The sequence below is a fragment of the Pelophylax lessonae genome (assembly GCF_965119305.1).
Source record: "Pelophylax lessonae genome assembly, chromosome: 2".
Classification (NCBI taxonomy): domain Eukaryota; kingdom Metazoa; phylum Chordata; class Amphibia; order Anura; family Ranidae; genus Pelophylax; species Pelophylax lessonae.
This window is the reverse complement of record NC_138769.1, coordinates 670,366,443-670,379,879: the sequence shown is the minus strand read 5'-3', so window position 1 is coordinate 670,379,879 and position 13,437 is coordinate 670,366,443. Positions and strand designations below refer to the sequence as shown.

The following is a 13,437-nucleotide window of genomic DNA, read 5'->3' as shown; positions in this document are numbered from 1 at the left end:
CTGCTGTTGCAAGATCGTTGTTCTCTCAGTAATCATCAAAGGGCTCCTGTGTTCCTCCTATTTAGGAACACAGGTCTCTGTGAAGATTCCAGAAGCCCACCCCCCCATTAGAAAACACCCCCTAAGCATACATTTAACCCTTTGATCGTCCCTGGGTTAACCCCTTCCCTGCCAGTGCTATTAGTACAGTAACAGTGCATATTTTTAGCACTGATTACTGTAGTAATGTCTTCCCAAAGGTGTCAAAAATGTCAGTTAGGGGTTCAATCTGTCCGCCGCAATGTCGCAGTCCTGCCCAAAATCGCTGATCACCACCATTACTAGTATAAAAATGTAATAAATAAAAATGACATAAATCTTTCCCCTAGTTTGTAGAGGCGATAATAACTTTTGCACAGACCAATCAATATACACTTATTGGGATTATTTTTTACCAAAAATATGTAGCAGAATACAAATTGGCCTAAAATGATGAAAAATTTTATTTTTATTTTATTTTTTTTTTATTGGGAATCTTATATAGCAGAATGTAAAAAATATATATATATTTTTTTCAGAACTGTCACTCTTTTTTTTGTTTATAGCGCAAAAAATAAAATTCGCAGAGGTGATCAAATACCACCAAAAGAAAGCTCTATTTGTGGGAAAAAAAAGAACATTAATTTTTTATGGGTACAGTGTCGCACGACCGCCCAATTGTCCGTTAACCTCCCTGGCGGTATTCCGGAGTGTGGCTCAGGGCTAATATTCAGTGCCAAAAGCGGTAACCCTGAGCCACACTCGGGATTACCCCAGAATGATACTCATCTTCCCCTGTGATCCCCCGCTGTCCTTCCTAGCCATCCTCCCGCTGTCCTCCCACTGTGTATTCGGCCAATGCCGGCACCATCTTCCGGTTCCCTTCCCTGCGAGCGCCGTGTCACAGGGGTTTGGAACCGGCGGGATATTAAAATAAAAAATGACATGATACAGTGTAATCTGTTAGGATTACAATTTTGTATCATGCCATTTCACCTAGAGGCTTTTCCAATGTCCTTCCTGTACTTTTTGCAGTACTTTGTGCCTGGAAAATTGATAGCGTCCATGGCGTCTAAAAAGCGTTCTTTTAGCTCAAAAACGCTTTTGGGTGAACTGGAAAACAGCGATGGTGAATAAGAATTATTTGAGGAACTGAGCGATAGTCATTCGTGGGAAAATTCATCATCAGGTACTAAAAGTGACAACAGCGACGATTCTGCGATGTTCGGACTTGGTGCTCTATTGACTGCGATAGCGCCCCCAAGATTCCCATTTACTGGAGCACCTGGTATGAAAGTTGATGTTGACCATGACAACCCCTTGGCATACCTCCAATTATTTCTGACCGATGAGGTTATTGAAAAAATAGTTACTGAGAAACCGGTACAAAGAGCAACAATTGGCTACGCATCAGAGGTTTTCAAGATGCAGAAAGTGGGAACCAGTGACCAAAGATGATATTTGGAAATTTCTGGACCTAATAATTCTTCAGGGAGTGGTGGGGAAACCATTGCAGAAGTGGTATTGGACAACCAATACATTACTTGTCCCTCCATTCTTTGGCACAGTCATGTCAGAGTACAGTGATACCTCATAATGAAATATCTCCACTTTGAGAACAATGAAGAATTTGATGAAATTTATTATTATTACATTATAATTTATGATTTCCTGTTTCAAACTTTATCATACCCGGGATGTCTACTAGACTCTTGTTTGGACAGATTTAAGTGAGTTATTCCTAAGAATTACAGGCCTAAAATATAAAGCAACAGATTTCCATGCAAAACAATGTAACGCTTGTAGCACAAAAATTCTGACATAATCAGACCGCCAGGGAGGTTAAAATGACGCAGTGCCGTATTGCAAAAAAATGGCCTGGTCATTAAGGGAGAAAATCTTCCAGTCCAAAAGTGATTAATTACCGCATGCATTTATTTATTTATTTCCTTTAGTGAATTGACTTTAATGCTTTTTTGTGCTGTATTGATTGATTGTTTGAAAGTTGACATTTCCGTTATCACATGTGTTAAGTGGTCACGTGAGTGTCATGACGCATGCGATAACCTTTAGTGAATTGTGCCCATAATCCTTTGATTACTTATTTATTTTTATATCAAGGTAGATGAAAACAAGTTCACTGTAAATCCGGCCTCGTAATCCCAGCCTTTGCCACTCTTAAGGCCTGTACACACGATACGAAGATCGGAAGTAAAATTTGTGTCCGACGAACGATCTACTGATTTTCAGATTGTTAGTATGGTGCTTTCGACAGCCGATTATGAATTTTCATACAACAAAATCTGGATGTGCAGGCTATAAAATTTTTATCTTATGTAAACACAACGTCTGATTTTCGTTTCATTAGTACAGTTTTCATCTGAAAAAAAATTGTAAGAGCAAGACTAGGCATGCTCAGAAAGGAAAGAACACATACAAAACAATTCAACACATGGCATCACTTCTGAAGGTGAATTCTGTCAGATGAGAATTTTCGTATGAAAGTAACCTCTTCACTTTCCATATGAGACCAGCATGCAGCAAAAAACAGATGAAAATTAGTCCGATAATCTGATCGTGTGTATGGGGCTTTAGTCTTCCTTTCACATTGTCTGCTTCTTCTGCTTAACTTCTACCAAAGTGATTCTTCTCCATACAGGTGATCCAGGGAAGGTTGTCTGATGAAATAACTGCTTTCTGTGAGGTTCTGTTAAACATATACTGCGTCTGACCATTCAGAAAATACAAGAACCCTAAAGACAAAGACAACAGGAAAATAAATAAAAATATAAGGATAAAGAGAACCTGTCACAGGCTTACATGGCTTGTCACATACAGATTTATCTGCATGAGGGAATGAAAGTTTTTTTATACAAATGGTTGTTTTGTGAATACTTGAGCACCACTAAAGTCCATTATTAGTTTCTAATATGTGACTATAAATTTCTTTTTTAACCACTTAACGTCTAGCCACGTAGACCTACGTCGGCTGACTTTAAGGGGTTATACCGGGATGATGCCTCTAGCTAGAGGCATCATCCCGGTACCGTGGTTTGAAGCCGACGGTCGGCTTTCCATCGGTAACTACCGATGCGGCTCGGGAGCCGCTCGATCGTTACCCGGGGGCGGGAGGCGACGTCCCCCCCCTCCCGCCGCCTTCCGCCGGCTGGATGGAGTCCCGATGAATGCCGGAAACGGCATCGATCGGGTCTCCGACGACGTAACCCGGAGGCGGCGTCCATGACGTCACTTCCGGGTTACTGTGCTGCAAAAGGCGGCAGATTTGAAAAACGGCTGTATGCAAAAATGCCGTTTTCGGTGTTTTGCATACAGGGAAGTGTAGTGGAGGGGTCTAGGATCTTTTAGACCCTCGATCCCTCCATAAAGTGTACCTGTCACTACATATTGGTGTCACAAGGGATGTTTACATTGCTTGTGACAGCAATAAAAGTGATCAGATTTTTTTTTTTTTTTAAAACTGTAATAAAGTTAAAAAAAAAGAAAAAATAAATAGGAAAAAAATAAAAAATTTAGCCGCCCCCGTCACCGTTAGCTCGCGCACAAAAAAAAACGTATACGCAAGTCGAGCCGCGAATTAAATCGCTGTTCAAACCACACATGTGAGGTATCGCCGCGATCACCAGAGCGTGGGCAATAATTTAAAAAAAAGAGCTACACTCTAACTCTAAACTGGTAACCGTTAAATAAATTTTAATTGTCGCAGATTGAGATCTCTATTGACCGTAGTTTGTCGCCATCCCACTGGGGGGGCGCAATTTTAAACCGTAACATGTTGGGTATCTATTTACTCGGCGTGACATCATCTTTCACAATATACGAAAAACATGGGCTAACTTTACTGTTTAGTATTTTTTAAATGCAGTGAAATGTGATTTTTCAATTTTTTTCCAAAAAAATGGCGTTTTAAAGACCGCTGCGCAAATACCGCGTGACAAAAAAATTTTGCAATGACCGACATTTTATTCACCAGAGTCTTTGCTAAAAAAATATATATAATGTTTGGGGGTTTTAAGTAGTTTTCTAGCAAAAAATACTAGTTTTAACTTGTAAACAAAAAGTGTCAAAAATAGGCTTAGTGGTAAAGTGGTTAAACGGTTTTTATTGAAGGCAAAAGAAACATGGTACAGCAACATGCAGTGAAAATATTAGGTACATGCCGTGATAAAACAAAGCGCTTTGAAATACAAAACTGCAGCATATAACATTCAAATAACATGTAACAATGCGATACATATATGGGATCGACCCGGCGTCCCGTTTGGGATGCAAGGAGGGTACGCTCAAACTGTAGGTGTGGCCGAGGCCACACTGTGTGGATGGACCCCCACACAGAAGGGGTCTCAACCAAAAGTGACTATAAATTTCAATGGGAAACTCACCCTAAAGTTAGTGAGTGGCTACAGTATAATAATGACCAGAAATTAAGGGTGGGGGTTGGGTACCAGAGCTGGATGTGGGTAGGTGAGAGAACTGTGCTGTTCCACACCAGCCCATTAGGTACACTGTACTGTACATTCCCTATTCCACACCGCCTCATTCTGTACACTGGGCTGTCTGTTCCTTATTCTACACCCCCTCATTCTGTACACTGTACTGTAAATTTCTGTTTTCCACACCACTTCATTCTCATTCTGTACTCTGCACTGTACATTTCCCATTCCACACCACCTCATTCTGTACTCTGCACTGTACATTTCCCATTCCACACCACCTCGTTCTGTACTCTGCACTGTACATTTCCCATTCCACACCACCTCGTTCTGTACTCTGCACTGTACATTTCCCATTCCACACCACCTTGTTCTATACTCTGCACTGTACATTTCCCATTCCACACCACCTTGTTCTATACTCTGCACTGTACATTACCCATTCCACACCACCTCGTTCTGTACACTGGGCTGTCTGTTCCTTATTCTACACCCCCTCATTCTGTACACTGTACTGTAAATTTCCGTTTTCCACACCACTTCATTCTCATTCTGTACTCTGCACTGTACATTTCCCATTCCACATCACCTCATTCTGTACTCTACACTGTACAGTTCCCATTCCACACGACCTCGTTCTGTACTCTACACTGTACATTTCCCATTCCACACCACCTCATTCTGTACTCTGCACTGTACATTTCCCATTCCACACCACCTTGTTTTGTACTCTGCACTGTACATTTCCCATTCCACACCACCTCGTTCTATACTCTGCACTGTACATTTCCCATTCCACACCACCTCGTTCTGTACTCTGCACTGTACATTTCCCATTCCACACCACCTCGTTCTGTACTCTGCACTGTACATTTCCCATTCCACACCACCTCGTTCTGTACTATGCTCTGTACATTTCCTGTTAGTTGCCGCCTCATTCTGTACTCTGCACTGTACATTTCCTATTCCACACCACCTCATTCTATACTATGCAAGTCGCCGCAGTCCCTATTTAACCACTCCCCTTTAAGCCACACCCAGTAGTTAGCTCATTGCAAACTACACCCACTTTTTAATGCAGCATTTTTTTTATCTTGGGAACAGGGGCCTAACTTATCATCTTGCACACAGGCCCACTGCATTCAGAAATCACCCCATTTGTTGAAATAGGTAAAATGTATTAGTCCCAATGGTGCAAATAACTTCTTTCTAATAATATGTTAGTACTGTGATCATTTGAACTATATTATATATCATGTTCAACACAGCATTCACGGTGATAAGGTTGGTAGTATGCAACATATTATAGAGTAGAGAATCAGATATTCTGGTGTATATCTTGTACAGCACACTGTATGAAGAGGTTACCCCACAATTAAAGTGGTTGTAAATGATCACCTTGTGAAACAACCCATTCAGTGTAAAATAGAAATGAAAGGCAAAACACTTTTGTATAGATATAAAAAACATTATAAATACCTTTTTTCCATTTTTCATAAGAGCTCACATTCCCTCTGTACTCAGCTGCATAAGAGTGGGGAGAGGAGAAGCAGTGGCACACTGAGCTTGCCAGTGTCAGGACAAGTTTGATCATTGGAGGAGAGCATACTGAGTTTCCAGCATAGCTAGAGAACTGACCACAGTGTGTTCTCATGCCTAGTGTAGTCAGCTTGTAATAGGAAAGCAGAGGGACTGGCAAAAACACCAGGGATTGCACTTAAAGTATTTCTTACCCCAAAACCTCATATTCCTGATATGTGCCTGCTGTACCGTGTTTGAGAAAGTACCCTGTTCTTTGTATTGCTTCCTTTATGTGAAATCCCTGGTGATCATGCCAGTCCCTCTGCTTTCCCATTAAAAACTGACCAAAAACTGACCACACTAAGCAGGAGAACACATCGTCGTCAGTTCTCTAGATGTTCTGGAATTCAGTGTGCTCTCCTCCAATGATCAAACTTGTCCTGACACGCCCCCGCTGCACAGCCATTCACTGAGATGTTCAGTGTGCTGCTGCTTCATGTCCCCCCAGATCTTATGCAGCCGAGAACAGAAGGGAATGTGATCACTTATAAAAAAGGGTGGGAGAAAAAAACTGTATCTATAGTGTTTTTTTATCTATACAAGAATGTTTTGCATTTTATTTCTATTTTAAACTGAATTGGTTGTTTTACAAGGTGATCGAATACAATCACTTTAAAGGAAGCAATTCAAAGAGAACAGGATTCTTTCTCATACAAGTACATGGTACAGTGTAACAGCAGGCACATATTAGAAATATGACGTTTTGGGGTAACAAACGCTTTAACTTCCATCAGAGTTCCCACCAATGAATCAGCATGTGGGCACTTGTCAGGTTCCAGGCAGATCAGCACATCGTGGCCAGCAGTCTTCATTTTCTCCAAGCACATAAACTTCCCTGCCCCTTCCAATTTTGATGCAGAACTTTATTTCATTGCTTGCACTGCTTATAACAAGATCTGTGAATGGAGGAGACAATTCTGTGACTGACCAGACTCTCCCCCATTTACAGATCATTTTACAAGCAGTGTAATCAATGAAATAACTTTTCTGAAATGAGGAGTAAGAAGGAGATATGTCCCCATATATGACCATCTGTACTGCTGTTCTGCCTGAAGACCCGAAGTGGTGCATGGCTTCCTAGGTTTTCCCTTTAAGATAAGTATATGATAAATGACAACATACCGTTTCTCTCATAAGCTGCATCAACTCTTTCTCCAATACCAGGAAATCCACTACTTATATCCTCAGGGCAGTCCGAGTCCAGTTTTTGTGTTTTCTCATCATAACTGTGTAAAGAGCAGCGGTGGTAATGGACTAAATTAAATAATTCTATTTTTACTTTGTGACCTAAAAATGATTCAGTATTTACTGATTAAAGCTGAAATTTACCAAAAAAAAAAAAAAAAAAAGAACAGCTCTAATCACATCACCTACCTGTAAAGAATGCCTCACATTGTGCGAGCAGCTGGATTCAGGAGAAATCTTCACTGTAGGGATGCCCCGTCCTCTTCCTGACTCTGAACTTCTGATGCTGCAGTGCTTAATCACTTCGGGTCTTCAGGCAGAACAGCAGTACAGATGATCATATGGGGACATATCTCCTTCTTCTTACTCCTCCATTCAGAAAAGTTATTTCATTGATTACACTGCTTGTAAAAATGATCTGTAAATGGGGGAGAGTCTGGTCAGTCACAGAATTTTCTCCTCCATTCACAGATCTTGTTACAAGCAGTGCAATCAATGAAAGAACTTTTCTCAGTGGACTAAGAGGAAGGAGGGGGAGTGTCCCTGTCGGACCATCTGTACTGTTGTTCTGCCTGATGTCTTGAAGCTGTTAACCATCACAGAACTTCAGAGACTGGAGGAGAACAGGCAACCCTGCAGTGAAGGTTTCTCCATGGTCTAGCCGCCCGCAAAGTGTGGGACTACCTTGATTACAGGTAACTGATATGTCTAAGAGCCAGGTCACACCACATGCAGTCCAGTGCATTTTTGTCTGCATCAAAAACACATGGATAATAGATTATATGGTTTTCAATGGCATAGATCACACCAGTCCAGTCAGTTCAGTGCAGGAACTTCCTGATGACGCCACTTCCGGTGAAATGCATTGAGGTATCTTAGCTACATCACTTCCGGTTCGCGGCAGGTCCTTGTGGGGTGGAACGCAGTTGGAACGCACGCTATTGTAGCACGGTAATTCTGAAATCTTATTGCCTTATTATCTGCAGAGAGTGCCATTGGAGGCACCCATAAATGTGAGTGTACATTATTTTAACTTGTTATTTGAACTTTAAAATAAAGAACATTGCGCAATGAAGATTTGAGAGTCCTCTGTGAGAGATCTTGGCTACCATTAGTGGAAGAGTTTTCCAGTTAAAGGAGTACTACAAGCACTATAGGTCCTTGTGGCCTGAGTGCATTTGGTGAGTGGCCAATTTTGCACTAGGTGGTGGAAAAACAACACTTTACACAGATTTTGAATAGAAGCACATATCACTTTTGGATCACATTGTTTTGGAGGATATTTCATGAACTATTCATCTATTGTTGGACTTTATTTATTACAATTACAGTAAAACCTTGGATAGCGAGCATAATTCGTTCTGGAAACATGCTTGTAATCCAAAGCACTCTTACAGTGGGTACGGAAAGTATTCAGACCCCCTTAAATGTTTCACTCTTTGTTATATTGCAGCCATTTGCTAAAATCATTTAAGTTCATTCTTCTTCCTCATGAATGTACACATAACACCCCATACTGACAGAAAAACACAGAATTGTTGACATTGTTGCAGATTTATTAAAAAAGAAAAACTGAAATATCACATGGTCCTAAGTATTCAGACCCTTTGCTCAGTATTTAGTAGAAGCCCCCTTTTGATCTAATACAGCCAGGAGTCTTTTTGGGAAAGATGCAACAAGTCTTTCACACCTGGATTTGGGGATCCTCTGCCATTCCTCCTTGCAGATCCTCTCCAGTTCTGTCAGGTTGGATGGTAAACGTTGGTGGACAGCCATTTTTAGGTCTCTCCAGAGATGCTCAATTGGGTTTAAGTCAGGGCTCTGGCTGGGCCATTCAAGAACAGTCACGGAGTTGTTGTGAAGCCACTCCTTCGTTATTTTAGCTGTGTGCTTAGGGTCATTGTCTTGTTGGTAGGTAAACCTTCGGCCCAGTCTGAGGTCCAGAGCACTCTAGAGAAGGTTTTTGTCCAGGATATCCCTGTACTTGGCCGCGTTCATCTTTCCCTCGATTGCAACCAGTCGTCCTGTCCCTGCAGCTGAAAAACACCCCCACAGCATGATGCTGCCACCACCATGCTTCACTGTTGGGACTGTATTGGACAGGTGATGAGCAGTGCCTGGTTTTCTCCACACATACCGCTTAGAATTAAGGCCAAAAAGTTCTATTTTGGGTTTATCAGACCAGAGAATCTTATTTCTCACCATCTTGGAGTCCTTCAGGTGTTTTTTAGCAAACTCCATGCGGGCTTTCATGTGTCTTACACTGAGGAGAGGCTTCCGTTGGGCCACTCTGCCATAAAGCCCCGACTGGTGGAGGGCTGCAGTGATGGTTGACTTTCTACAACTTTCTCCCATCTCCTGACTGCATCTCTGGAGCTCAGCCACAGTGATCTTTGGGTTCTTCTTTACCTCTCTCACCAAGGCTCTTCTCCCCCGATAGCTCAGTTTGGCCGGACGGCCAGCTCTAGGAAGGGTTCTGGTCGTCCCAAACGTCTTCCATTAGAGAATTATGGAGGCCACTGTGCTCTTAGGAACCTTAAGTGCAGCAGAAATCTTTTTGTAACCTTGGCCAGATCTGTGCCTTGCCACAATTCTGTCTCTGAGCTCTTCAGGCAGTTCCTTTGACCTCATGATTCTCATTTGCTCTGACATGCATTGTGATCTGGAAGGTCTTATATAGACAGGTGTGTGGCTTTCCAAATCAAGTCCAATCAGTATAATCAAACACAGCTGGACTCAAATGAAGGCGTAGAACCATCTCAAGGATGTTTAGAAGAAATGGAATGCACCTGAGTTAAATATATGAGTGTCACAGCAAAGGGTCTGAATACTTAGGACCATGTGATATTTCAGTTTTTCTTTTCTAATAAATCTGCAACAATGTCAACAATTCTGTGTTTTTCTGTCAGTATGGGGTGCTATGTGTACATTCATGAGGAAAAAGAATGAACTTAAATGATTTTAGCAAATGGCTGCAATATAACAAAGAGTGAAAAATTTAAGGGGGTCTGAATACTTTCCGTACCCACTGTATATCAAAGCTAATTTTCCCATAAGAAATAATGGAAACTCAGATGATTCGTTCCACAAGTCCTTCAGTTTATAGTCTATATACAAAGATTATAGCAATGTGATAGGTTATGTAACCATAAAATGTCCATCCACAATATGCAGCCTTCCCAAGGGGATTAGAAGCAAAATTTAGCAGAGCTACAGAATATAAAAGAGATGAGAGGCGCCTCTAAGTTTAGCAATATGATTACATTTAATGAAGGTTCAACATTTAGCAACTCACATGGTTGATGATTAAAATAGGCACACCTAAGTATGCAGGCATCCGGGGTAAAGCTGTCCACATAGACCATCTTCTGAACCACCGACTCTCACCACTGTCAGTCTGCAATCGTGACCAGAAAGAATAGCCTGCAGTAGAGTGATCTGAAAGTGAGGCTTTGAATCACTCGTGGAGTGCAGTGGGGAAGGGATGATGAAGATGGCTGTGCAGAGGATGGTCTATGTGGACAGCTTTACCCCAGATGCCTGCATTCTTAGATGTGTCTGTTTTAATCATCAACCATGTGAGTTGCTAAATGTTGTACCTTCATTAAATGTAACCATATTGCTACACTTCAGAGGCTCCTCTATTCTTTTTTATACATGACGCTACTTGTATATCAAGACATCGCTTGTATATCAAGTCAAAATTTATTTAAAAAATGTGCTTGTCTTGCAAAGCGCTCTCAAACCAAGTTTCTCTCAAACCAAGGTTTTACTGTAGTTATTATTTGTATTATAACACTATTTTAAGTGGCCCAGGATTGTGGTAGAGGGGGAGCCTCACCATTTGTGGTCACTTGTACATGTGTGCACTTTATATTTATAATTATTTATAATTATCTATTTCATTTTATATTTCACGTATGCACTTTATGTTTATACCTATATAGTCACTTATTTTGCCAAGTTTGCACACATTTGGGAGGATTTGTATGTACCATAATTTTTAAAAAGTGATATATTTTATGATATTTGTCATCTCTACCCATCAAGCACTCGTTTGCTATAGAAATAGTGCTAATTAGTAGTAGCGCCTCATTCACCATCTTCAATAACTATTTCAGTTCTTTACTTAAAGCGGAGTTCCACCCTAAAAATAAACATTGCAGCATCAGTTAGCTTAAATAAACCTGAAAAAGAATTGGATAATTAATATTTTTTTTTGTTTCACTAACCTTGTTTTTAATAAAAATAAACGTACCTTCCTTCCTCTTCCTCCTTGTGCGGCCGCGGCCCCTGATGTCACTTCCTCCTTTGCATTGCGTCCTGGGATTTGAGCGCCATCAATCCCAGGATGCAATGTGAACGGCTGGCCGCCGCTCTGATTGCCAATCACAATCTACAGTGCATGCGCGAGATTGCGATCGGCATTCTGGATAGCCAGGAACCCGGAAGAGGGACGCAGCGGGGGACACCGAGGCTTCAGATGCCCACACCGGAGACGGCCGTGCTCTACAATCAATTTTAAAGGTAAGAATTTATCTTTATTTTCTAACTGTAATGTACTGTAATGTAGGGTTAGTGTTAGGGTAATTGGGGATATTTTAGGATTAGGGGGGTATTTTTAGCACAAAAATGTGTATGTGGCCGGAACTCCGCTTTAAATTGAAGGCAGCTCTACACAGGATTATTGAATACAGAGGAAGGGGAGGCGCCGCTTTCTTGATTACAGCCTATTCCTTTGTATTTAATGTTTTAAGGAGGCACTTTCTATGTCATTTTTTTATATATATTTTGATACATAGCAAATTATATATGAATAGCACACCACTAATATTTATACACATTAATGTATAAAGTCAGGCACGCATTGCCTAGGCATTCTATAGAATGCCTGATTTTACACATTGCCTGTAACATATATAAGCGATGGATGCCACTTCCGGACAGTCACGTGTCTTTCTCAAAAACAATGATATTGTCTTTATAACTACTAGATGAATTATTTCATCATTTTATGGTTTTAAAAGTTACTTTTCAATTTCTACCTGCAGCCTATGATTTCCAGTGCCACTTACTTGCAACCACCGCTGCAAGTACTAACATAAAGCAAGGTAAACTGAATAGACCATTACAGCAGGAGGGTTTCCTGAATACCATTGGCATTTATTGGCAGTTCTCACTGAAAACTATGTGTTAAGCCTTTGCATACTGCTATTCTACCTTATATATTTCTAGCAAATGTTTGCATTAAAGCAGGGAATGTATATATATTGCAATTCATGTTCAAGCTGGCAAGCTGTGTCAAAGTGATCCTTCTCTTGCCAGTCCTGACTCCACTGTGCAAATTGCCAAATACTTACTTTCTTCAACTACTTCAGTTCTGTGGACGTACATAGTAGCAACCATCAGCTTGTACCCATTTTCCTCAGCTGGTTCCTGGCTGTATAGTAAAAGTGATCCAGGCAGCTGTATAGCCACCCAATCACTTTCACAGTGCGGACGATGTGGTTCCGCCCTCCCTCCATGTGGTTCCCAGGCTCCTTCGCTTTTACTGGGAGCACATCAACCAGCTTCAGGAGGCCAAGCAGGAGTAGACTAGGGAAAATCCATACCCAAATCTCCTGTGCTCTGAATTAAACCAGAAGCGACAAAGATTTAGTCACTTCTGGTTTTAGTTGTCATTCAGACCAAGCAGATCTATGTTCGGTTAGTTGCTTTTGATGGCAAGAGAGACATTACGGTGCAACAGACCACCAATGTCTCCATAAAGAGTACATGCCACCTGCCAAATGCTATCAAAGGGGGGGTTTGTTAACTCTTTAGAATAGCAGTAAAGAAAAATTGAAAACATAAATAAATAAAAAAGTGTTAAAAAAACATAATAAAATAATTAAAAACCAACTTATAATTAAATGTAACCCCCATTGCCCTACACAAACCCACAAATGCAAGCGCATGCCCAGGGTACGCACATGTATGTAAACCTTGATTGCAGCACACGTGATGTATCACCGCTAACGGCAGAGTGAAAGCAAACATTCTAGTGCCATAGCACATGGCCAACTCTAAACTGATGAGTAGTAAGGGCTTTTAAAGCATCGCCTTTGGAGAGTTTTGGGTACCATAGTTTTTCATGATATCATTTTAAGACTTTGCATGGTTGGTATCTATTTACCAAAAAATTGGATATTATATTGGGTTT

General features: G+C 41.0%; 1 protein-coding gene across 1 annotated transcript in view; it reads right to left on the bottom strand.

Moving 5' to 3' along the window:
• Positions 1 to 2,620: 2,620 nt before the first annotated feature.
• Positions 2,621 to 13,437, bottom strand: part of LOC309548244 (stromelysin-1-like) — a gene marked incomplete at its 5' end in the record, with an annotated part of 75,537 nt that continues 64,720 nt past the window's right edge. Inside the window, 2 exons of the mRNA XM_082248195.1 lie at positions 2,621 to 2,771; positions 7,173 to 7,276. Of these exons, the coding sequence (XP_082104321.1) occupies positions 2,644 to 2,771; positions 7,173 to 7,276 (232 nt within the window). The 3' untranslated portion in view covers positions 2,621 to 2,643. The remainder of the gene's footprint in view (positions 2,772 to 7,172; positions 7,277 to 13,437) is intronic.